This window comes from Eumetopias jubatus, unplaced genomic scaffold (assembly GCF_037043125.1).
Source record: "Eumetopias jubatus isolate StellerSeaLion01/CBP00866 unplaced genomic scaffold, mEumJub1_p1.0 scaffold_15, whole genome shotgun sequence".
Lineage (NCBI taxonomy): Eukaryota > Metazoa > Chordata > Mammalia > Carnivora > Otariidae > Eumetopias > Eumetopias jubatus.
Genome location: NW_028274821.1, coordinates 77,921,383 through 77,948,168, shown reverse-complemented (window position 1 = coordinate 77,948,168; position 26,786 = coordinate 77,921,383). Strand labels below are relative to the sequence as shown.

General features: G+C 46.4%; 1 protein-coding gene across 3 annotated transcripts in view; it reads left to right on the top strand.

The window, feature by feature from the left end:
* ASTN2 (astrotactin 2) overlaps positions 1 to 26,786 on the top strand; it is a 904,520-nt gene that overhangs the window by 182,081 nt on the left and 695,653 nt on the right. For all 3 annotated transcript variants that reach the window (XM_028107899.2, XM_028107897.2, XM_028107898.2), the window contains exon 3: positions 17,689 to 18,073. In XM_028107899.2, the coding sequence (XP_027963700.1) occupies positions 17,689 to 18,073 (385 nt within the window). The remainder of the gene's footprint in view (positions 1 to 17,688; positions 18,074 to 26,786) is intronic.

Here is a 26,786-nt window from a genome sequence, read left to right as displayed (position 1 = left end):
TGGCCTGTCCTTCAGCAGGCATTAGCTGGTCCTGAAGGAGAATGGGGAGCTGGGGTCATGGTGCTGTGGCCTGGACACCAGGCATGTCTGTGCTGTCTCTGCTGAGTTACCAGCCTCACCCTCCTGCCCAGATAGCATCTCTCCCTGCCTGAGGCCTCCTTTGCAGCCTGGTTGCGGGCAGCTGGGCAGCATGCCGCCTTCTCAAGTCTGGGAAGACGGTTGGCCCTTCCTCTCACCCTCAGCCAGGTCACATAGCCCGCGCCTTCTCCTAGAACCTTCCTTCCTGCTGCCCAGCCCTTGTGTACCACGTACTGCAAAGACAAGACATTTTTAGCAAGGAGTCCTTGGTCCAAATAGAATTATTATAAGGAATTCCAGTTCATAAGACAGATAGAAGCAGCATTTTATAACACTGGAGTCCTCTTACATGTACATTGAAATTTACATGAATTAACTTATATATATTTTATGACAAGAGATACAGAAACAGAGATAGGCAGTTAGGTCATTTTCCCCACCATTACACTCAATGAACATCTATAATGCAGAGTGAAAACTGATGGGAACATGAAACTCCTGTATTCTTTGGTCAGTCTCAATGCCCACGATTCACAGTCAAGTCTATTCCGCCCTGAGTACAATTCTCTTGTTCAAATATATCCTTTTCCTTTTTAATCACGGCTCTAAATTCAAGCCAATTATTTTAGGTGCTGAGTTAAATAGTAACAGGGACACTTCAGCTGGATTTGAAGGATAAGCAGAAATGTGTTTAGCAGCTTTCAGTCTTTATGATACAGGGGTAGTTCTCAGAATATGTTTTAATTTTATGTATGTGCGTGCACACATACACACTCATATATAAATAGCACTTCATAATTTTCAAAGCCTCCCCCCGCATCATCTCCTGTGATTCTCCCAACCACCCTGGGAGTCAGGGGAGGTAACGTTGTTGCCACTTGACTAGTGAGGAAAGGGAGGCAGTGGGGAGGGAGGTTGAGTGATTTGCCTAAAATCTCTTTAAGGGGATTAAGGTCCCAGCACTTGGCTTCCACTGAGCTTCATACTGGTTTAGATGCAACGATTTTTCTACAATATCTTGCTTTTGAATGAGGACCAATGCTAGAGGGGAACTGGAGACAGGGTGTCCTTCTAGAGTAGAGTAGAAACAACTCCCTAGTTGTTTCTGAAGTCCCGTGGCCAGCCTGCTCTGCCTCTAGAAGGACATACAGCCCTGCATCCAGGGGGGCTCTGTGACCAAGACCCAGGGAGCATTAGACTGTGCTCAGACCCCCTAGAAAACTCGCTTGTTGTCAGCAAAAGGAGAGGGGCTCCAGAAACCAGGCACAGACAATGGGAGGGAGGGAATCATGCCAGAACTTGTCCCTGCACAGAAGAAAGGAGCAAATGTTCAGATCAGAAGGGTCCACAGAGGACCAAACATGATGAATGAGGAACAAAAAGGGAAAGAAAAGCCCACACCAAGATGCTTTGTGGTGCAATTTCAGAACAGTATGGATAAAAGGGAGGGAAGTATAAAAGCTTTCAGGGAGTGAGAGAAAAAAGCCAAAAAAAAAAAAAAATGTTCTCCACAAAGGAAGGAGAGACAATGGAGTTTCTCGTGAATGCAGAAATAATCACAGAATAATTTACCGAGAACATTCTATGCACCAGGTAGTGGGGATTGGGTTTGCAGAGGCCCCATATTTTCTCCACCTGAATTCAGAATAACTTGAAAGCTTAGGAAAAGGAGTAAAGCAGATGGACATTGGAATTTTATCTTTATTATTAAGAAAGATTTGTTTGAAGGACATGGCAAAAAATGGGTACTTCCTTCCTCAGGGTAAGTGCTGGGTACCTGGGGGTATTCCCGCATGGAAATCTGTCCCTGTGAAATGGAAGGGGTGAAGGCAGAGACCATGAGGCTGCTTCTGGAGGGCAGCTGGCCCCCAAAATGAAAGGGCAAGTGGGAAGGACAGAGCTATGGAAGCCCAGGTTCTTATTCTCCACTCACCCATCAGGAGAATCAGTTTACCTTGGAGGGAAGAGTAAAGGCAGTGTGGCAGGAGACAGTGTGTTTGAGGAAGTTCACCCTGATCACAAGACACCTGTGGAAGAAATATTTTCCTCCAACCCTGTTCAGAGTGCTTCAGTGCCCGACATCATTTGATGCTACAATAAGTACAGTAAATCCTATTACATTAAGTCAGGACCATCGTGATGCCTGTTGAATAGATGAGTAGAATGAGGCTCCTAGAGACTTTGATCAGACATGTCCCTTTTGCTGCTACTTTTGTAACAGTGCTTACCTGGGTGGCTTTTGTCACTTTGTTATAGCCCCAAGGACATGGCAGGGCTGGAATTGTACTCCAGCTCTGCCTGACCCCTAACTCCTCTTCAGCACTGCTTCCCAGACTGGGGCTCTTAAAGACAGTGACAATGAAGGGAAGGTGTGCACTGGGCATTAGGTGGGCAGGTGCGTACCTGGCTGACCCAGTGGGCAGCCTCAGGGTCTGGATGGGGAACACAGAAAGAGTTGTGACCACAGTAAAAGAGATCCCTGTGTATGTAATGGGCTGAGGAATTAGATACACCCACCAGTTGGGGTCCTCGAGAAAAAGAACCACTTTTTCCTGTCTTCCTTCTACTCCCACCTCCTGTCCCCTCCCCCCTTTGGACTCGCATCGCTTTTTCATTCTCTTCCTAAATCCTTGGCTACTTAGACTTCTTCAGTGATGAGGAGCTCCCTCCTCTCTTACTCCTCCAAATTTCCTCCAAAATTCACTCTCATTTTGGATTTTAAATCAGTTCAAGCCAGTATATTGATTACTTTGTTTTATCGACAAAAACATATGAGGTAGACTTGCTTATCAGCCACATTTTCTAAATGCAGAATAAAATAATTTGTCTAAGGCCACACAATTGGAAGAGTAGTCCTATGATTTAAACTCAGATTTGGTGGATTCAGACTCTGAGCTTTCACCAGCATTGGGGAGGGGAAAGTTTCCCCTTACTCCTCTTGGTTCTTTCTGGTGGCCTAATAATTAGTTAGATTAATAGAAGAAAAAAGAAAAACAAATTTAATTTCATATATGCAGGGGCCCCAAAAATAGGAGACCCAAGAAGTGACCAAAACAGGCTGTTTATAAACTTTTAGACAAACAATGAATTTGTGAAGACCTGACAACTAAAAAGACAGCCTTGGGCACTAATTAGTAAAGAAACTAAGCATAATTTTGTGGGTTTTTGCTTTGTTTTGTTTTCTTTTGTTTTTTTACATTGCCTTCTTGGCCCTGAATTCCCTATCTCTGGTGTTAGCGATGTCTCTCTACCTCCTGGTGTAGGGAGGGTACCTTTCTCATGGGAGATTTATTTTCTGCTTTCAGGGGGACAGAGAGGAAGGTCGGAATGTCCTTGTGCCACTCTGTTTCTCAAGCATCTTTAATTCAAAAAAACTCAATATCCAGAGTGACATATTTGGGGTGGTCTGCCCTGAACCTAAAGTGGCATATATAAGAGAGGGGAAAGAAAGAGTCAATCAGGGATACTCTTCCGCTCCATTTCAACCCATATGTCAATCACTAGGTCAGCTTTACCAAGCCTAGCTTTTGGTAAGGTCCCCTGCAGCTGATCCAGTAGGGCTCAGTAAAGCCAGAAACAAGTATTTTTAATGAGCATCCCCAGGGGATTCTTATGATCAGGCAGGTTTGGGAAACATCTCTGTCTTCGTCTGTTCAGACGGCTATCACAAAATACCCCAGGCTGGGTGGCTTATAAGCAGGAGAAATTTATTTCTCAGGCATGGAGGCTGGAAGTCGGAGATCAGGGTGTCTGCGTGCTCAGGTGAGGGCCCTCTTGGGGATTGAAGACTTCTTGTTGTATGCTCATGGTGAAAGCAGTAAGCTAGCTCTGCGGCCTTTTACGTAAGGGCATGGATCCCATTCATGAGGGTTCCACCTCATGGCCTTATCACCTGTGATGGGCCCCACTTCCTTATACCATCACTTCGGACATTAGTTTTGGGACATACGAATTTTGGGTGGACACCAACATTCAGACCGCAGCAGTGTGGTTGGGCCACACAGGGTTGTGGGAAAGGGCGTGATCGTCTCTATCTGGGAGATTCAAGAAGGAGGTATGCAAGCTATGTCTTAAGAGGTGAGTTGAGTTTGCTGTGACAGGAAGTGGTTTTTTGTTTTGTTTTATTTTGTTATTCATTTTTTTGTTTTTAAAGATTTTATTTATTTATTTGAGAGCGAGGGCACAAGCAGTGGGAGTGGCAGAGGGAGAGGGAGAAGCAGGCTTCTGGGACCTTCCCAGGACGCAAGGACACTGAGCAGCTTTTGCTTCCAGCTCCTGCCACGGCCTGGAGCAGCCTCCAGTCGAGGTGTCTCTCTCTTCCCTTGTCTCGGCTTGGCATCTTGTGCTTGACTCTCTGCCCTTAGTAAGTAACTTTCCTGGGGTTTTCCTGATCAAGCCCAGTAGGGGAGATCCCAAGGCCATCACAGCACGCTTGCAGGACAATTGACAACTCCATCACCAGTGCTGGGAAAGGGCAGCAAAACAGTGCCTCTAAAAGACCCCTATTGTGTGACTTGTAATAAGTTTTGAAGAAGCTTGATGAACAACGGTGGAAGCATCAGAAATAGCAGAAAGCCTCTGGATTTGCAGTGTGGCTTTTTGTGACTTCAGTTATTATCTGCCTGAATTACCACTGGTTGGTTTCTTCCCTCTCTTTTTCAGTGCTTCTACTAAGCACCAATACCTATCAGTAAAATCACTCGGCAGCATATAACGTTCTCTCATAATATGATTCTCAGTGGGGTCCTTGCATAAAGAGGCAGAGAGACACCTGTTGTCTTGATCACTTTAAAGCCGGGATTTAAAATTCTGAGATTCAGAAAGGCAGAGTGGCTGGCCCAGGGCTGCCCAGCTCAGCAGGGCAGTCAGGATTCGCACCAGATCCAGTGTTTTCCGAGCTCCATCCTGGATGCCCCCTTTCCTGTAACATCCTATCATTTCCATCCAGACACGAGAATGGGAGCAGCAAATAGATACAGCCATCAGTTTGCTTTCTGTGGAAGGTGATTGTGCACAAATAGTTGGGTCAGACATCCCCTCACCCTTTTACTTTCTGGGTCAGTGTCTCTTCAGTATTTACCAATAAAGAAAGAAAGAAAGAAAGAAAGAGAGAGAGAGAGAGAGAGAGAGAGAAAGAAAGAAAAGAAAGAAAGAAAGAAATTTGGAATTGAGACCCACTTTTCTCCCCTGCCCCAGTGGTGGAGAGAAGCAGCCAGACATTTAACCAGATTTGCCTCCTAATTACTTCTATAACAAGTACCCCTTCCCAGGCCCCAGGGGGGACTAATGGCAATGTGTGTGTGTGTGTGTGTGTGTGTGTGTGTGTGTGTGTGTGTTCACTAAGTGTCTTCCAATCTCCTGGCTGTGGATTCCAAGATGATTGACCTTTAGGGGTTACCAAGTCATTTGGGGAGATATGTATCCATCCATCCATCCAAGAACTATTTAGTAAACTATTAGTGGTATTTAAATAGTTAAATAGTAAAACTATTTAGTAAACACCAACAAAGCCCTAAGTTGTTTGTTGATGATAAATAAACAAAACAAAGATTCTGCCTTACGGAAGTTCTATTCCATTAGAGCCAAAAACAAGGGTAACACATCAATGTTAATATAATAGTAGAGAGAAGAAAGTCCTATAAATAATGTTAAAGCAAGAAAAAGAGATAGGTCTGTGTTGGAGCCAAGAGTAAGAGGCACTGTCCAGAGGGAAGTCTTCTCAGATGAAGCTGTGTCTTAGTGTTAGAACAGCACCCGCACCGGGCCCCCACACTCAACTTCCTCCCCACCCCCATGATTTCCCAAGAAGCCAGCTCACTTTGGGAGTTTGCTGCCTGTAGGAAGGCTATTTTCCATGAGTTAAGGATTAACTAGGATCTTGGAGTCTTAGCTCTCCTTCCCATCTCAGAAGGCTGAGTTGTTGGGCACAGTGGCTTATAGTGGGCACAGTATCAGGGATCTCTCCAGGGATCTCTTCTTGGATCCTGTGCATCTGCAACACATTCCCAGAGAATAATGCCCCGAGCAGAGGATACAGGTTCTATATACTGCCAGCTCTAGGGACACACGGAGGGTCTCAGTATTATTACAACAGTCTGCTGCAGACTGACTTTGGATTCTGGAACCTTGGGCAAAGTCACCTCTTGGAGGTTCACTTCCTTCATCTGTTAACTGAAGAATGCTGAGCTCTCATATAGCTGCTCTGGCCACCTTGTTTAGAAATATGTGTGAGGACCTGGGAGCATCCTGCACACTTCTTTCTTCTTCTCTATAAAGGGGCAGGGCCAGGATTGGGACCAAAATGTTCTGATTTCCTTCTCAATGTGTTTCCCTCTGCCAGAATTTTTGAAACCACCATTTGTTGACCATGGCTGTGTTCTAGACACTGCACTGAATCCCTTTTGTGCATTGTTTAGTCTCACAATAGCTCCTTCCAATGAAGACTGCTGTCCTCGGCTTTCCAGATGAGAAAACTGAGCTCAGGAAGGTGTCATGACCCACCCAAGGCTCCAGAGCTGGTTGGTGATGGCACAGGTGCTCAGACCCAGGTTCTTCAATGTCAGAGCCTGCATCATCAGCCATTAATGCTGTGTAGTTGGTCATCCACTCTGTCACATTTGGGTGAGGGTGCACCTGATTGGATGGGCCAGCCCACTCCCACACCTTTAACCTTGACTGTAGTGGGAATTATAAAGAAGTCCTTTTTATTCCCACTTCCTCTATGCTTTGCACTTAGAAGCTTTAAGAAACTCTTTGCTTCTCACTGTGTTTCCCTCTGGCATAGAACTTATTGAACTGTGCATTACAGTGATTATCTGCTTACTTATCTGTTTCTACAAACCAGCTGCAAGTTCTTCCAGGCCATATCTGTGTGTTCCTAGATCCAGGCAAGAGGTTTTCACAGGGACAGCGTCTAACAATATGTTACACAGGAACAAGGAAGCCAATACCTCCCGGGGACTAAATGTTTTCTATAGGTCAAGGGCTGTGTGAGGTCACGTAGATAGATACATTAGTTTACCTAGTTCTCACAACAGACCTCTTTGGTGGGTGGCAGAGGAAGACCTTTAATGGTGGTCTGCCTGCTTCGAGGCGTGCCCTTCACCTAGCAAATTAAGTACATCGATGGATGAGTGCAGCATTCCTCTCCAGTCATCTGGGTTCATCTGTTTGTCTTCATGACCCAAAGAAGAGGAGGAAAATCAGTCCTTTCGAAGATGCTTTCTCCCACCCTCTCCATTCATCCATCCTTCAGAGTGGGCTTTCAGACAGAACGTGAGAGGCCACCTGAGGATTTGGAGTAGGGTACCGATTTGTGCGGAATGACCCCTGTGAATTATCTTCAGTATTCTCGCACACAAATGGAGACTTGCCAAACAGATGGAGGTGTATTTTCAGCCACCTGTCCTCAGAGAGGAGTTTCTAATGGATTCATTCATTAATTCTTCTCACCAGTAATTGAGGATCTACTGTGTGTCATGAAACATTCAAATTTGTTCAGAAAGAAATAAAACCCAGCCCTTTCCTTCCCTGTCTCTCAGTGTGAAAATACAGTAAGTGCGTCATGAGGCTGACTCCGTGTCGGACCTACCCAGGCTGGATCTTGTGTACACAGGGGTGGTGGGAGGGTATTGGCAGATGGAAGCTGGAGTCACTGAGGGGTCTGAAAGTTGTGTACTTCACCCAGCTAGAGCGAGAGAGCAGGTTTCAGAAAGGCTTGTTGAGAACTCAGGACCCAGGAGCTGAGATTAAAGGACTAGACAGAGAAGCAAAGGAGGGGTATTTCAAGCCGAGTGAGCCGTGTGAACAAGCACACAGGTGTGTGAGATGGTGGGAGGGACACAGGACACTTAACCTGGGTCGTACCTGCGTACACGGCGGCAATGCTAGGCAGGATGTCATGAGAATATGTATTTCATTTGTTCAGGAATGCTTTCAATTCTGCCTCTGCCTTTCTACTCGGGAAAATTGGAGCTGGAGTTCCTGTCAGAAACCATCCAGTCTCACCTACTCCCCCCAGAGAAGGGAAGGAATGTAGTCAAGGGCGCACGGCGTGGAGCCTGGAGGAGGAGAGCAGGGGTGGCCATGGGGATGCAGCTGGGAAACTGCAGAGAGACTCTCTCACAGTGTTGTGGAGAAGTGGTGGCCTCACCACTCCTTTGCATTTTATTTTTCAGGAAATAGGTCTCGCATCAGTCGTAAGGGTGCTAATACTTCCTGAGAGCCATGACTTGGAAGTCACTGCACTCATGTTCCATAATGCAGACGTATTTAATCCTCCACAGACCCTCTCGGCCAGGGCTACTAACCCAATTTACAGAAGAGAAAACGGAGGAAACTCAAATCACCTACCCAAAGACACACGACCGGGAGGTAATACAGCCGTGGCTAAAATCCACTTCTGTCTGACTCACAGGCAAGCGCCGCTGTCCCGACGTTCGTTCATTAGCTTTCCCCTTGAAACATTTCCCTAGGATTCGATCGATCTCTCAGGATTCAGCCTCATTCTGATCTGATCTAAAGATGATTAAGGAAGGTTGATCTGAGTGGGGAATGACTACGTTACAAAGAACTGCTACGTTTTTACTTTATTCCCTTGGCATTATCTTGGGAAATGGTGTCTCTGATAGATACATTATAAGTAGATGACTAGTTTAAAAGAAAAAATGTTTCATTTTCTATAATGGGATCTCCTTAAATAGGTCACCTTATATCTGTCTAGACACAAAGAGGTAGCTATAGATAAATATAGCTAACTATAGAAACATAAAGATAGGTGTGAGTATGTTTTTATACACATGAATATATACATACGTACACTCACCTGTATATATAGATATAAATCTTTATCAGATGTTGTGTGTTTATCTTCTCCTAATTGTTCACACATGTAACTTATCTTTTCATTTGATTGAGTGCTGGGATCTTTCATAGCCTTCTGGGAGCTTCCCTAGGAAAAAAATTAACATGGAAGTCTCCTCTCTAATCCAATTGCAGAATCCACACAATGGTGTCATCGTTGGCTCCTTCTTCCTCTCCTTTCTTGTTAATCAAACACCAAGTCTTCCCATCCCCTGACTTGTCTTGTTTTACCCCAGTCACTAACTGTCTGCTTTAACTGCCCTACCTGCAGGCTGCTTCCTCAATCTCTGTACTATTGACATTTAGGGCCAGGTAGTCTTTGTTGTATTGAGCTGTCCTTTGCATGTAGGATGCTTACAGATTCCTTGACCTCTACCCACTAAATACCAGTAGTGCCCTCTCTCCGGTCATGATTACTGAGAATGTCACCATTACCAAATGTCTTCTGTTGCAGGGGAGGGGAGCAAAATTGAGAACTGCTGTTCTAGGCTATCGTGAACAGCTCCCTCGATGGTCTCCTTACTTCCATTCAGGGCAATCTTGCCACCTTATTGCTTAAAGAAAAAGAAAAAAAATCTGAGCAACATGAATGCCTAAAGAACGGTCATGCCTTTTGCAATATAGTTCTCATCTTGTTCTCCCTCAAGGTCCAGTGGACGTTTCCAGTCGAGAGAGTGAGCCTGCAGTTGAATAGATGCTGTCTCAGTTGGGAGGCCTTATCCCATATATTTGCCACCTTGTTGTGTCCTCTCAAGCAAGTTTATGTTCTGAGCCTCACTTTTTCATCTGTGCTTCGGGTATAATAATCTAACCAGTAGGGGCTCTTAAGTACCAAACACCAATAACTCTAATATAAGGTAGAAAATGCTAAAGCTCCTTAAGTGAAAGTTCAGATGAAGCACCATGGGAGTTCAGAGGATGAAGAGATTTCTTCTGGCTGAGCCTAGAGAGGGGAGATCAAGAGTTTACCAAGGAAATTGCGTTGACATTAGCTTTGAAGTCTGGTGGTATTTGGATGTGTAGATGAGGTGAAGGATAACAATGAGGGTGTCATTCCCAGCAGAAGAAATGACTTGGATAAAAATATCAGGACCTGTAGTAGAAACAGTGAGGTCTGACATGTGGTTGGATACCTAGCACTGTGTGTGCTCTATAGGGTAAGTGCTCAATAGGGTTGGTGGCATGGGTGGGTGAAGCATATATTTTGGGAAAGGTACCTCGAAAGCATATGTTTTGAGACCAGATTATCCAGAAAGGGTGGGGGCCTGATGGATGAGAACCTGTCAAAACACAGGACTCTCCAGCTTAGTCAGTGAGGAGGGTCTCTGTATCCAGCTGTGCCTGAGTCATGGGCGAGAAGATGGACTCGGAATAGTAGGGGAGGGGACAAAGCCTGGAAGCTCCTCCAGAGTGTGTTAAAATGATCACGATGAAAGACCGTGGTAACTGGGAGATAGGACAGCCATTGGGTGGAGAGAAAGGGAAGGTGGCAGAAGCTGTGTTGTAGATAACTGTCAGGGTTCACATGATTTCTCAGCAGCTTTGGGGGAATATGGGCTGCACATCCTGCCCCCAGTACCATTTTAGAATGGTCTGTGAACTTGGTCAAGTCACTTCTCTCTGAATCTCAGTTTTCCTTATGTGTAATGCCAGAGGTCTGGATTAATTTCCAGTATTCCCTCCATCTTAAACATAGACTGAAGCCCGAAAGGAGACTTCCCAGAACTTGGAGCCCTCACTTTCCTAGCTCTGTTGCTCGGCAAATGGCCAGGAGTATACCCAGTGGATCATCAGTCTTCAGCCATCCTGGGGCTGGCTGTCGAGACCAGACCCAAGTGACGAGAAGAGAAGGACATTACTTGGGAGAATATGCATGTTCACAGCTCTGAGGATTAGAGGCCCGTGTTCTTATCACTGCTGAACAGAGTATTATAAATCCAGTCTTAGAATACCAAATCCCCTTGCAGCTTGGCCATTGTGAGGGAATATTAAAAAGGCTGGAGACAGAAATAATCAGTTTCCCAATGACACACTGTCAAATAAAGCATTTCTCACATTATCCCCCCCCCCCTTTTTTTTCTTTCTCTGGCTCCTTCTCCCGTGCCTGGATAGTTAACATGAAAAAATAGATTAAAATGAGGCCGGGCTGAATGGAGTTCTAAGTTTGACTTTTCAGAATGCTCTCTCAGTAGGGTAGTTTGGGGTACTTTCTATTTTTCATCTTTATATATTTTTCAGTGTTTGATATGGTGTCTGTAAGCAAATCAGCTGGAAGTACTAACATGGGGATGAAGGCAGAACAGCAGGGAGGGTCCATGCGAGGTTTGGTCAGGTGCCTTTGGATGCTGAGGTCAGAGCTGCTATGGGGACAGTATGATTTCTGTCTCTCTGGCATGTCTGGATATTTATTGAGCACCTTCTCTGGGCCAGATACTGCATCTTAGGCTGAGTAAATGGTGGGGGTAAGATGGCAGCTCAGGACCTAGAGTAGGAACACCGTCAACCAAATGACCGCATTGTGGTAGTGCAGCAGATGATTGAAAACCACAGGGGCTGTGAGAGGAGATGTCACAGACCAGCCCCAACCTGAAGAGGCCAAGACTCCCTGGGGAAGTGATCTCCGAGCTGAGATGGTTGAGTGAATTGAGATGAGCAAATGAAGGGGAGTGTATTAGGTTCCTAGGGCTGCCATAACAAATCACCACAGAGTGGGAGGTTTAAAACAACAGAAATTTATTCCCTCACAGTTCAGGAGGCCAGAAGTCCAAAATTAAGATGTCAGCAGGGTTTGCTCACTCCAGAGCCTGAGGGAGAATCTGTCCCATGCCTCCCAATTGCTTCTGATGGTGGTGGGCAATCCTAGGCATTCCTTGGCTTGTGGATGCATCACTGCAGTCTCTGTCTCCACCTTTACATGGCTTCCTTCTCCATGTAAAGGTGGCTGGCTGGCTGTCTGTTTGTGTCCTCTACTCTTATGAGGACATCAGTCATTGGATTTAGGGCCCACCCAATCCAGGATGACCTCATCTCAACCAGTTAAAACTGCAACAACCTTATTTCCAAATAAGATCACATTCTGAGGTTCTGGGTGGACCTGAATTTTGGGAGCGTCATTATTTAAACCATGAATAGGGTGAGAGCACCCTAGGCTGAGAGTGCAGCCAGGGTGGAAGAGCTCTGAGCATCACACTTTGGGGGAATGCTCATTGCTCAGTGTGGCTCCAGGACAGGGTATGGGACTTGGGGGGAGCTGGGCCTGAGAAAGAAGTGGACACCTCCTCATGAAGGGCCTTGGGTTCCAGGCAAGGGGTCTGGACATTATTCTGAGGGCCCTGGAGAGCCAAGAAAGGGTTTTGAGCAAGGGGGGGCGGGTGCAAAAGGATTTGGTTTGGGATAGCGGAATAGAGAGGTTGATACTTGTTGAGTATTTCAGTGCCAGACCTTTTATTTTCTTGTTTAATCCTTGGCATGACTTTTCACATTGGGAACCATCAGCGCATTTTATAGATACGAGCCTGTATGCAGCCCAAGAAGGTAAAATATCACAACCAGCTTGTCACACACAGCTCAGAGGGAATCCGGGATCCCCATGCTGGTCTCTGAGCCCCCAGACACCTGCTTTCCCCATCATGGCACTCTGCCCTTGACATCCCCACCCTCACCCTTGTCTGGCTCCATTGGGAGATCTGCTACTCACTGTCAGTAACAGAATAAGAGGAGTGGGCTGATCCTGCTCTAGAGAGACTTCTAGTAGGGAAGGTTCCATAAGGCACAGGGACACACATTGCTCCCACCGTCTCTTTCCCACTTCCTCCCTGACAGCTTAGTGAAATCCTCAGATCTATAAGAAAAAGGTAAAACTGATCACCCCAAGACCTGTGATGCTCACAGTCTTACACAAACCAACCCCTAAGTAACAGACTGGCATTTTTATTTCTGGAAATCGCTGCCACTTCTCCAACCTTGTTTATCTTGGACTGCCCAAAAGTGAACACAGTCCGAATCGGATTTGGCATCAGGTCGTCCCTGAGGCCCCAGCAGGGCCTTTGCTCACCACCCCTCGAGCCTTGGCCTCTTCTTAACCTGCTTCCTAAAAATGCACAGACTTTCCCTGCGTCCTCTCCTCCCTCCTTGGCTTGCTGTGGCCCTACAGTGTTTTCTTCACCTCCAGGGCTCATGTTGGCTCCTGGCTTGCAGACTCACTGGCTGGACACTCTGGCCTTGCTTACCTTCCTGGTATCATCGCCTGCTTTTCTGTTGGCTTGCCCTTGGTGGAGAAAGACCACAAAGAAATGGGGTACAGCTCTGTGTGCGTGGGCTAGCGCAGGAGCCTGGACCAAGGACCATCTGCAAGGATACGGATGACAGTTTCTTCTTGCTTCTGAGTTACGTATCTGCTTTCTTAGGGTGGAATGTCCCACTAGGAATAGAGGTGGCCACATGGTTCTCTCGAGCCTGTGCACGGCACTTCTCAGTTTGTAAGGGCTGTCCCGGCAGTGCTCAGATTTGCTTTGCCCAGCAACCGGGTATAACACATGAATGAGAGCTGATCATAGGTTTACCACATACCAGGCGCTGAGCGCAGCTCTTCACAGTCACGAGCCCCCATCTGACCTCTCTATGATTGCTTGGGACCCAATCCTGTGGATGAGAAAATTGTGATTGGGAGATACATTCCTTTGTCCAAGGTTGCCCAGCTTCTATGTGGTAGCATGAGAGTTGACGAGGTCTTTCTGACCCTTCATTTTTCTGTGCCCCCAACTATGCTATACTATTCCAAGTATTGCTAAGCCCAATTTATAGGCAAGTAAGCTGAGGGTCCATAGGGGAATATGAGAAATTCAAGCCCAAACACAGTGAGTAACCTTGAATTCAGAACCTATTTACTGCCTGCTGGGGCCTGTCCACAGTGTCCTGTACTATGCTACGTTTTTAGGCTCTAGGAACACAGAGCTGCTCAGACCGGCTGCTTTAACATCACCTGAGCTGTTGCTGTGTTGCTGTGTTTAAGGTGAAGTCCCTTCGGCCTTTCAGGAGCCCAGCATGGGGACATTTGTCTCAGTAGGTCATTGGCACAGTAAACCCTCAAATACTGAGATTCTCCTTGGGCCAGATTTTTGCAGTGAAACTCTGATCTGTAACAGAAGCCACATGGTTGGTGGCTCAGCCGAAGCTGATGGAAGCTGAGGTTGGGGCCAGTAGGGAGGGCCAGAGCCACGGGCCTGGGATCCTATCAAATGGCAAAACCAGGCGTGAAAGAATCACTGGACCATTAAGCTAGAGGCGTGCTCAAGCTCAGCCCCCAACAACGTGGTGCAAGGGAGATGGGTGGTGTTCCTCTGCACCACCTTCTGGAAGTTTTCTATGCCGGAAATCTACACCTGGAATTGCCTAGGTGATGTGAGGAGGCACCTATGAGGCTGGGCAGGGGCGACTCAGGCCTTTGGTGTCCCTGTCCCTTCCCACTCCAAGCAGAACTACAGAGCCATGCTGAAGCTGGTGCGAAGCCCAGCTGCACTACCTTGCATAATGGACCCCCTGGCTCTGTGCCTCAGTTTCCTTACTTCACAGAGGACAAAGATACCTCACGTGCACAGTTGTAAAAAGGTAAATGACAGAGCACCTGTGAGGTGTCTGGTCCAGATTGAGAAGGATTTGGGTCTCCAGACAAGTTTTGCAGAATAGGCATTGGGGTGCAGAAGGTCAAGCTGTTGATTCATTCATTCCTTCATTTGTTCATTTACATTAAATAGACCCTTGCTGATGCTGTTGATAGCAGCAATAGCTAACAATCTGTAAGCAATGGCCACATCCCCCACATGGCACCAAACACTCTACACACATCTTACTTAGCCTCACAGTGACCCAGTAAGCTGACACTGTGAATACTGCCCTATTTAACCAATCACAAAGCCAAGGCTCTGAAAGGAAAGTGACCTACTCAAGGTCACATAGCCTCTACAGCGTAGAATCTGGACTAAAATTGTGTCACTCTGAGGCCAGCCCTTAGCCACTATGCCAGATACTGCTGGAGGGTGTCGGAGGCAAAGTGTGGGCCTTCCTGCCTTCCAGGAGCTGCTCGTCTGGATTTAGGGGCTGATCCAGGATTGCAGGGGTGACCAGGGAGGACGGTTTGGAGGCAGTGCAGGCCGGGAGGGGCGGTCGTGGATGGAAGTGGACTGTTTGGTTAGGTCTTATCTTTCCCAGGTCATTGTTAATCCTGGGATCTGACCAGAGGGTCCAACCCTCATAAACGGGGTAGGCGGGAGGGGTTGAGAATGAAGGGCCCTGGACCAGGTAGGGCCTGACCCTCACAGCCAGTATAATGCCCAGAGGTTTGAAGATAGGCAAGGAGATTTCCCTAAGGATGTCAGTAACCTAAATGAAACACTTTGTGAAGAGCAGCTTTAAGGCGTGCCCCTCGAATCCCGGATCTTTCCCATTTTCTCCTCTCCCCGCTGCGGTCTGTGGGAACCATTATGCTGTCACAGAGCTGATGGCTATGCAATGAAGCCTTGTGTTCAGATCCCTGCTTTACCACATCCTGGCCTTCTGTACCCAGATGAACCTAGGATCAAAACCTGTGTGACTTCAAGCAAATTACTTAACCTCTCTGAATGGCCTTTTCCTCATCTCATCAGTAGAACAGACACTACAATCCCATCACATAGGGTTATCATGAAGATCAAATAGCATGGAGTAAGGTAGTAGGGAGAGGGCCTGCTATTGTTTCAGCAAGTGTTCTGCCTCCTTTCTCTCTCCACTGTCCTTGCTGTTACCTCTTTCCTTCATACTCCTCCCTCCCTTCCTCTGTCTCCTCCCTTTCTTCTCTGTGGTGGAAAAACTGACAAGTAATACCCTGTCAGAAGAGACTTCTAGACACAGAGCAATCGTTATTGTATGTTCTGTGGAGGGAAAAAGGATCTGTTCTTGTTTTGGGGGGCTCCGAGGGTCATGAACCATGCGCATGCACCTATTTTATATGTATTTGACAGCACACACACACACACACACACACACACACACACACATGCACATACTTATAGATTTATTGGATTTGTATACTTGTGCTTTAGTTCTGACATTTGGAGGAAGCTTCCTGGGCATTCCACAGCAACTCACTGCTGAAGTCAAGGCAGGGCGGCTGGCCGTACCTGCATGCCTGGGCACCTCTTAGCACATTTTCCCACCCACTCCCCACCCGCCGTGGAGGTGATGAATTCCAGCTTACTGACCTGAGGGCCTTGCATAAAGAACATGACAGCTTTCTGGTGTAGGCAGCAGGATAGCAGATTATTTTAGTAAATAGCATTCTTCCTGGCCTAAGCAAGTATGTCTAACAGAAGTCACAGCTAGAAACGAGGCTCAGCTTTTGCTCTGTTGCTCACCATGAGTTTCTGGGTTTCTTGATTTCAGCCCCCTCTCCCCCCCATAGAGGGCAATCCTTCCCAACCCTGGAGATTACCCCCAGGGACTCAACACAGCAAACTCCAGTCCCCCAACCACAAAGCACTATCTGTAAGGAAGAAAAGCAAGGTAACTAAGGGGGGCTACTCGGTTCACTGAAGATGTTTCTGGCACAGAGTGAATAAAATGGAACGAGGAGAATGCCTACCTATCACCTCCAGCCCTCAGCAGGTGCCATGGGGGATGCAGACATGTTTGTAAGTAATCCTGCTCTTACAGAACTCACAGAAAGGTTATTTCATGAGTCTCATGAATCATGTAACATATGTTCATACATTGTAAATTGTTCCAAGGTAAAGTATGGGAGGCAGACTCAATTGAATATTTGCCAGTGGGATGTATTAGAGAAAAATAAGCTTCAATTTACCTTAATGTTCTGATTAAAAGAGCCCTAGAAAGACATGGTTTTTTTTTTCATTTAGTTATTTAACAAATATTTATGAAGCACCTATTTTGTCTCAGACCCCCTATTGGGAGCCACGTATTAGCAGACTAGTGTTTCTGGGACACCTGGGTGGTTCAGTCGGTTAAGCGTCTGCCTTCAGCTCAGGTCATAATCCTGGGGTCCTGGGATCGAGCCCCTTGTCAGGCTCCCTGCTCAGCGGGGAGCCTGCTTCTCCCTTTCTCTCTGACTCTCCCCCTGCTCATGCTCTCCCTTTCTCTTTTTCAAATAAATAAGTAAAGTCTTTAATTAAAAAAAGATTAGTGTTTCTGATAATGAAGGAAATACAGACTGTGCAGAAATTATGTTTGACCTTATAATGTTGTCTCATATTTGCAGCAGGTTGGAAAAAATACTACCATCTCTTGAACCCTCAGTGGATTCATTCTAGAGATGAGGAAGCAAAGCTGAGAGAGCAAATGTCCTGGGGTCACTCAGCTGATGGGAGGCAGAGTTGAAATTCAGATACGCACCTGTGTGAGGCTATGGCCCTTAACTCTTCCAGCATTTAGTTGTCTGCGTTGCTCTGACATGACCATTATCCATCCCATTTGCTCCTCGTGGCAACCTAATGAAGAAGGGAGGGCAGGGATTCTTACTCATCCTTATACACATGAAAAACAAAGCTCTGAGAAGTCAAGCAGTTGGCCCAAGGTCACACAGTTGGTTTGTGGGTGAGAAAGTTTTGGAAGCAGCATCTCTCTGGTTTTAAAGCTGCGGCTGTCGGTTCCTGAGTCTTTATGAGCCACACCCAGGGATCTGGGCAGGAAACCCCTCTCTGGCACTCTAGACCAAAGAACGGTGGCCCATTCACTTGTCCTTCTTCCCTTCTGCTCCAGGGTGGCCTCATTGCACTGCTGCTTCTGCTGCTGGTGTTCACGGTGGCTCTGTACGCCCAGCGGCGTTGGCAGAAGCGCCACCGCATCCCCCAGAAGAGCGCGAGCACGGAAGCCACCCATGAGATTCACTACATCCCATCGGTGCTGCTGGGGCCCCAGGCCCGGGAAAGCTTCCGTTCCTCTCGGCTGCAGGCTCACACTTCTGTCATCGGTGTGCCCATCCGGGAAACCCCCATCCTGGATGACTATGACTATGAAGAGGATGAGGACCTACCCCGGCGGGCCAACCACATCTCCCGGGAAGATGAGTTTGGCAGCCAAGGGACGCACACCCTGGACAGTCTGGGCCGGCCTGGAGAAGAGAAGGGGGACTTTGAGAAGAAAGGTGAGTCTTCCTTGTTGCATCCCACCTTCCAGGGGGCCTTTTGGGGAGCTGGGAAGAGGCAGGGAAGCTGGGCGGTTGGGGACGCAAGTGGTGTCTTCTGGGCTAAGCCATTCTGGATTTATGGCCAGTCTCTCTGTTGGGTTATCCGAGTTTGTCCTCTCTAGCTCTTCGGTAGTGGTGGGAGAAAGAAGAAAAAAAAAAGCCAGAGTTCTTGGAGTTCTGAGGAGCATCAGAAGTTATGTAGTTCAATATCCCTCCATTGTCTCTTGATTACCTCCCTTGATGGCCTTCTTACTACTCAGATGAGAGAATTCATCTCATTTTCAGACACTGCTGTTAGAAAATTTTTCCATAGATTGAGTTGAAATCTGTTTCCCTGGCCCTTCACATCCACAAAGAAAATGAATCTGATCTTCCTTCTCTAAGGCAGCTCTTGGAAAATTTGACAAGAGAAAAAAAAGACATCCTGTAACTTCTGGAAATCAACCTAAATAATCCCAGTTTCTTCAGCTAGACTCATGTGACGTAGTTTTCAGACATTTCACCATTCCAGTCACTGTCCTCTAGATGGAGAGTCTAATTCTTCATGTCTTAGAATGTCACACCAGAACTAACACCCCTCTGCCTCAAGGCGGGAATGTTCCTGTGCTAAGCAAAATGGGACTTTCACCTCCCTTTTCCCAGCTGTTATGCTTCTGTTGATGGAGCTTGAGATCATGTTTCGTGCCACGATCGCTGGTTCATATTGGGCTTTTTGATGACTGAAACCTGTCACCCTTTTTCATAGGGCTGTTGCGAAGATCCATTTCCCAGAAGTTGGTGGACAATGGATTATTTGGACATAAGCACAGAGTGTGTTCATATTTGTCTTTATTAAGTGTCTGTGGCACCAGCTTGTTTATAGATGGAATTTGGCTCTTGTCCTATAAATGCTGCAAAAAAAAAATGCATTTTCCTCCTCATTGTCTTTGGGATGTGGGTGATAACGATGGGTTAAAGGCTTGGCCTGGAGACCACCATTCTGACACTGACCCACTCCTTTTGTGAATTGAGAGAAACCCTTGCTGCTTGGGCCAGTCCTGGAGCTCTGAGCTCTACATCTTACTTCTTTGCTTCTGAGATCCTTACTCTTGGACCCATCTTGGACCAATAAGGGGTTTTCTTAAAAGGAGACATTTTTGTCAAGCCTAGAAACCCACATTGGGGTGACAGTGACACAGGCTACAGTGCAGATTTTGGAGTCACCTGGACCTGGGTTCAAATCCTGCCTCCTTTATTTACTGGGTGACCTTGGAAAAACAGGAATTCAACCCTCTGGGTCTCAGTTTCCTCACCGAAGGGTTCTGGAAGGATTCAATATAACAATAAAATGTGTGCAAAATGCCTACCCCAGATCCTCGTACGTGTCAGGTGTCGGATACCGGAGAGCTGTGTTTGTAGACTTTAAAGCCCTGGTCTTAGCTGGGCTTCCTGAATGTCCTTAATCCACATCCAGTATTCACCTCCAGTCTTCTTTTATGTTCCAGCCACCATGATCTGGGATATTTCCCTTGTCTTCCATGGTCACTCCTGTCTTTGAACTGTTGGTTTCCGGACATCCCCCCACCCTCTGCCCAAGCAGTGGAGATGAGCGGATTGCACTGAACCCCACTCCTGGGTTCACTGGTGCCATGTCCTTGGGCAACCCTCTTCACCATCCCTGCAAGGCCATGCCTTCACCCCACCTGTTTTCATCTGACCCACAGTATTTTTTTTTTAATGTTCTGCCTCAGCTTTAAAACAAAGAAAAATTTGAAATAACACAAAACCCTTCACTTAGTCCTGGATCCAGCCCCGCTTAAATCCGATAAGGATGGAAGAGGGAGAAATCCAAGCAAGAGGAAGTGGAGGGCATGCTTTTCCTGACTCCACACAGTGTTCTGGTCACCCTGACCTTGGGGAGGTGACTGCTAGGGGCTGTTCTTGCAGCATTATGGTCCCTGAGCACCTGGTCCTCCTTGTGTAGACACGAGAGGGATGGTTCCACTGGCAGATTGCAGAAGATTTCACAGCAGCTCAGCCCCGATGAGTACTCTGTTGCGTCTGTTGGAGCCTTGGGAGAGAACCATGAGGCGCTCTCTTTTGTGGGGTGACCTGGGACCGGCTATGGGTTTTGTCAAGAGGGAACAACTCTTCAGAGGCTGGGCAACCCATAGAAAAGTAATCCCCCAGCCTTTTTGAAATTATATTGCCAAAAGCTAATCTCATCTGCACCTTTCCCACTTAGATTTTGCCTATCAATTCAAGCTCTTTCTCCATTCTCAAGCTTTGTCAGCCTGCTTTTCAGCTTGGACTTGCAAATAATAGAGGGGACAGTCTGGAGAGCAGAGGGAGAAAGTTTCATTACCAAGGGGCCACCACTTGGGTTTCCAGACCCCAAGAGCATTGTCCTGAGCAGGTTTGACGTTCAGCTGATACACACCTGTGTGGCTAGACCCTTTGTTAAATACTGAACTTCTTCTGTGTCGGTTGGTAAGTAGCTCGCTGTCCTGAGCTCTCCCAGTGCCTTCCTACTTCCTGGCCATCCCAGCCCCTCCCCAAGAACCCTCCTGAAGCTACCACTCTCTAGGAACAAGGTGGCTTTAGGGTACTTCTCCAGGATTATGGCTGGCATCCTGTCTTACTAGTTGGAGCCTAGGCCTTAGAAGTTCTCAGGTATTTTGAATATCACTGCTGAATATCACCTTAGCACAGTGCTGCGGATTTAAGCATGCCAGTGTATGAATGCTCGGTGCTGTGTTTGGCACATAGCAGAAACTTGATGCATTTTAATTCCAATTTTCCTTATCCATCCTTAAATTTATGTTTCCCTGCCCTGAATATTACACATGAAAGCTCAAGGAAATTAAAATAACAAATTTATCACTTTATCAAGGGAAAGCGTGGGGGATGGCTGAATGGATATTGGGTTTTCTTACTTTTGTTTTATTATTGTGAAAAAAATGCATGCTGTTTGTAACTGAAGGAAGAGAAGGAAGGAGAGAATGGGAAATAGAAATAGAGACAGAGACCTTTATTTAGCTCTCTATCTGCTGTTCTGGGAGCTTTCCCTGAATTATGTCATTTACACCTCACAATAACCCTGTGAGTTGGGTACTGACTTTGTTTCCATTCTACAGCGCAAGAGACTAAGGCAAAGAGGGGCTGAGTAACCTGTCCAGGGTCACACAGCTGGAAAGTGGCTGAGCCAGGTTGCAGCTCCAGCACAAGAGCGGTCATGGTAGGGGCAGAGCTGGGGAGTGAACAGCCCGCCCCACACTGCGTGTCATGGTCTGGGGAAGGCACCGAGCTCGTACAATCGCAGGGATAGCTAAAGCATAGCAACCATGAACTTGCCTCATCCGCAAACTGGGGAAGAAAAATAGGTAATTAACATCTGTTCTCAGAGGCAGGAAGCTGCTACACAGTAATTCTGAGCTTCTAAATTGGCTTTTAGAAGGGACTTTGCAACAGGGAGACCGGGTTTTTTTTTTTTTTTTTTTTTTTTTTTTAGTGTTTTGAGAGGTTCCCAGGAGTATAGGAGAGTTGTGTTGGTGTTAATAGAGCATTCTAGGGTGACAGAGACCCGGAAAGCTGTTTATTAACTCACCTTTCTGCCACCCCCGGTGGATGCCATGTAAATGTCATCATTTTGTAGCGCTCTCTAAATTTTCAGAGCTCTTTGTACGCAATAGCTCATTCAAATGCCTTGGTGTTCAAACTTCTTCACACAGAGGCTCTAGCCTAAGCTTCTAGCCCCCTCTGCTTCACCCTTGCACAGCCATTTCCTCTTCCAGCCACATCAGTCTTCCTGGCATCCCCCAAACACCTTATCTTCACAAGTCTTCAATTCTATGCCTATCCTCATTCATCCGTTCTTCCGGCTGCAGCGACTCTGTTATGGTCATAGCGCGTTCATGCTGAAAGTTTTTCCAGGGCTCTCACTGCTGTTAAACTCAGCCCCTATACTCTAGCCAATGGCCTCCTCTCTGTTCTTCATGCTTGCTGAGCTTCTTTCACCACAGGCCCCTTGCATATGCCACGATTATCTTTGCCTGGAAAAATCCCCCTCTTTCTTTCCCCAGTCTGTCATGGCTGACTCCTTCTGGTCATTCTGGCATCAGCTTAAATCCCACCTCATCAGACAAAGCTCTTTTCTCATGTGAGCTCTGTTCTTTTACCTTCTATCAATTCCCCTGTTTATTTTTTTAATTATTTATATTTATTTATTAAATATTTTAATTTTCTCAACAGATTCAGAGTTCCATGAGATCACGGACCAGGTCCGTTTGGTTTGTTCTGTGCCTACTGGAGCATCTGACATGTAATAGGTGTTGGGTCAGTAGATGGAGGAATGAATAAATTAATGGAGAGAGATGGCTATCTCCGTGCCTCTCCACAAACTGGTAACTCTGCATGGACTCCTTACTAACCTTTTTCTGAACCAGACAAACCTTGTTTAGTATTTTTTTTTTAAATTATGTATTTATTTGAGAGAGAGAGGTGGCGGGGAGGGGGAAAGGGAGAGGGACAAGTAGACTCAGCACTGAGCCCAGAGCCCGAAGTGGGGCTCGATCCCACAACCCTGAGACCATGACCTGAGCCAAAACCAAGAATCGGATGCTCAACCAATTGAGCCACCCAGGCACCCCTGTTTAGCATTTTAAATCAATGTCCCACCCATCTCATAAGGAAGAAATCACCTTTACTGAAATTTGGAGATCATCTCAGCTATACAAACTAAAAGTAGTGAAGCCAGAATTTGAAACCCAGCAAACCCCAGCCTGCTCTGAAGACAACACCACATGCATTAATCCTGTCCATTTATTTGAGCAGGAGAGGCAAGGCTTGGGCTTAGATGCTAGCAAGCCAAGTCTCTTAGAGCTGTGTTTATCAAAAATATTGAACACCAGCCACAGGGAGAAAAAGATTTTGCACTGAGGCCAGACACATACACACGCACACGTGTGGGAACCTGTGTGTTGTGTGTATGTCTCTAAAACAAATTTTGCAAAAGAATACTTACCTTTATTATATGTGGCACGCTCTGATAGTTTCTGTTCTTTTTGTGTCATCTTTTAAATGCTGGTATGAACCACCGAACTGGTTTCAGTTTATGAGTGGGTCTTGACGTGAATTTCAAGTTCTCCTAAGCCTCAGAGAAGGTCTGTTGTACTGGGAGACCCCCCGGGGGACAGATCACTGGTCACTGGATCTGTGATAACTTCCTGAACGTGCTCCTTGCCAGGAGGTCTGAAGGGGGGGGGATAATTCAGGGGACTCGAGGTGAAGTTTGAGTGGAGGAACGGGGAATGGTACATGAGACAGTCGTGGTCCATGTAGGGCTTTATGTCTTACCCCTGCAGTCCCCATGGCCAACCCCCTGGTGTGTCTTACCCCACACTGTGACCCTCTGTTCCCATTGTCTGTCTGCTTTCTTTTGAAACTACTCAGCTGTTCCTCCCAAAGGACCCTTCATGTGTCCTGCATATTCTTTCCTTAGCGGATACTCTCATCCATCCCTGACCACCCAGAAATTTCTCCCGTTGTGCTCACTGCTGGGAAAACACCACCCATCCTTGAAACCACACGGCTCCACACATTCCTCTTCCTAGGTGTCTCGGAGCCCCAGAGGGACATTCTCCAGGAGCCTGAGGAAACTCACTCCCTAGCATCAGCTCCCATTTGATAGCGTGTTGCCAGAGCTCCCTGGGGCCAGAGGAAAGCAGCATGGGCTGGATTGCTTTCCCCAGAACTGGATGGCTTTTTACTGTTCATACATTGGGGTTCCACACAAGATTTTTTTTGAAAGTTAGATTCTTTAGCATAAAAAGAAAAAAATGTTTGGGATATGACTTTCTCACACCCAACTGCCTCTGACTCCCTTCTCCTTATTGAAAATACTTTTTGGAGTCTGCATTGCCGAATGTCCCAAAGGCTATTTGGTGTAATTTCTGTCTTCTCTACACCTTTGTTGGTTGATGCAGAAGGAAACGGGCTGACACTTGAGTCCCTGCATCATCTTCTGGGTGCACCTGTCCCTCACTACTCAGTCATTCATTCACTCATTCATTCAGCTGCTTAAGAGATGTTTACTGAGCACCTACTATGTGCAAGGCAATACATTTAATGAAGAAGAGACGGAGCATAATGGGAAATGGTTTTCTAGAAGCTCACGGTTTAAAGGGGTATAAAACAGTAATAGCCGCTTAATTTTATATAGTCCTTTAACATTTATAGAATGGCTTCATAAACATTATATGATACTCTGTGTGTTACCAAACCCTTCTGAGAGACAAAGAACCTTACAGGGCTCAGAGAAATTAAATCACTCCACCCACCCCACCCCCCCAAACGACAAAGAGTGAGTTTGGGGGTAAATTCCTCCTTAAACCCACATCTCTTGAGCTCAAGTTCATAGCTCTCTTTGTCTGGCCATACAGTATTTATTTCTGCAGCATGCTGAATGTCACTTGGGAAACAACTTGTTACATCTACTCTGCCTTCCCCTTCATCATCTTGAACATTGAAACTCCTCATCTTTGGGTGTATTCAAACAAGACTGGGGAGCCCTTGGCCGCAGATGGTGCAGCAGGCTTAGAGATGAGACACAATTAGTAATTCCTTCCAGTTCCTAGACTGTAAAATTTGAACTTAATCTGTTTCCATTCTGTTTTCCTGTTTGGACTTCTTAGAAAACAAAGGGGGGCAAGATCTGTATTTGAATAAATAGGCTCCATAGAACTAGCCAGCCTGGCAAGTATCCAGAATTGAGAAGTTCTTTTTTTTTTTCTTTTCCTTTTAACCCTAATGGCTACTTGTATAATGGGAGAACACGCATTTTCTCTCCAATTAATGTTCAAACATAGTAAAGTTAACAGGACTGCAGACAACCAGACCCCGACTCTTCAGCAAAGCTGTGTGTGCTTTGATGTGTGCGTCCCCCCGCCCCGAACACTGGTCCTGGTGCCTCAATGTCGAGGCTGGGCACAGCGGGCGGGAGCCGACCCTCTGACAGACAGGAGCTCGGCATCCCCAGACAGCTGTCCTCTGAGCTGTCTCCGCACTCTCTAAAATAAGATATAGACAGAGATTTGTCATGGAATCACAAACAGGAATGTCACCAAAGCTGTCACCAGAGCCCCTTAAAATGTCACTTCCCAGCATTAATTGCCATGATAGCAAAACAAACGGGCGTTCTCTGAACATTTGTGCTTCCTGCTCCTCCCTCATGATTCTTTCCCCGGGTGCCTGTCTCCTTTCTCCCTTCTCCCCTGGAGTCCCCCTCCTCCTCGTCTCCAGGGACACTCTGGGCCTTCTGACTTGATTAGACTGAGCCCTGGAGAGGCAGCCCCACCACACACTGACAGATGAGGGTGAAGGAGCTTTGATAAATGTCAGGGGCTGAAGACACTGTTCCCTGACTGATCAGAGCTGGAGCAATTTCCCAGCAGACAGGGGACTCTGTACCTCCCTCAAAGTAGCTGGACATCACCCAGCGGGGGGCTGACTTTCACAAAGAGGGTCCAGGCCACTCTGGCTTGCCGTCTCCTCCGGGGACCCAGCCAGCTTCTGGCTCCCCTGTGTTCGTCCACCCAGGCGGATGCAGTCAATCACCGTCCGCATCCACACATACAATCAGTTTTTATTTTCCTAATATTTCCTATTTATAGAAGTGTGTAAGCTCATTGCAGAAAACTTTTTAAAAAGCGTCAATTAGCAGTTTTTCATAATGCCCCCTCAATAGCCATAGTAACTGTTTACAGCGGTTTCATATTTTTTTCTCTTCTCCTCTTTTACATAGTGGAAGTCAAAAATCTGTTATTTTATATCTTACATTTTTATGAAATGGTATGTCATAATATTTCAACATGCTTATCATTCCATCTTATAACTGTCTCATAGCTTATTTATTGGTGAACATTTCAGTTGCTTCCTTTTTATTTTGTGTTCATTAGCAACAAACATTTTGGGGCTTTATATTGGTTTTCACTATTTTTATATTCTCAGGATATATTCCCAGGAGTGGAATTACGGGGTCAAATGATCTGACTGTTTTAAAGTTCTTAATACATGTTTAGCTCAATACCCCTGTGTCATAAAGTCTCAGTAAAAATTTGTTAAATAAGGTAACATTTGTTGATTTATTTTTTAGATGATTTTATTTATTTCTTTGAGAGAGAGTCAGAGAGAGCCTGAGCAGGGGAGGGAGAGACTAGCAGACTCCTCACTGAGTGGGGATCCTGATGCGGGGCTCGGTCCCAGGACCCTGAGATCAGGACCTGAGCCAAAGTCAGACATTTAACCAGCTGAGCCACCCAGGTTCCCCTCTTAATCTATTTAGTAAGCTGTTTGCATATTTGAGGAAAGAACTTTTCAGGCAGGGTGAATAGCAAGTGCAAAGGCCCTGTGGCATCACTGTGCTGGCAGTGTCCAAGGAATAGGAAGAAGCAGTATGGGGAAGAGAGCAGTAGAATAAATTGGGTCACAGAGATGCTGAAAAGAAGGTCATGTAGGGCCTGGTAGGTAAGGATATTGGCTTTTGCTGTGAGATGAGGAGCCATTGGAAGATAGGGAATTGTTTCTTACAAAGGTGTTAAGCAATTGGAGTCAAGATGAGAAGGAGGGGTTTAGGTGGAGATGACATTCAGAAGGGATGATGCTGGGGAGACTGGAGAATAGAGGTTGCTTTTGG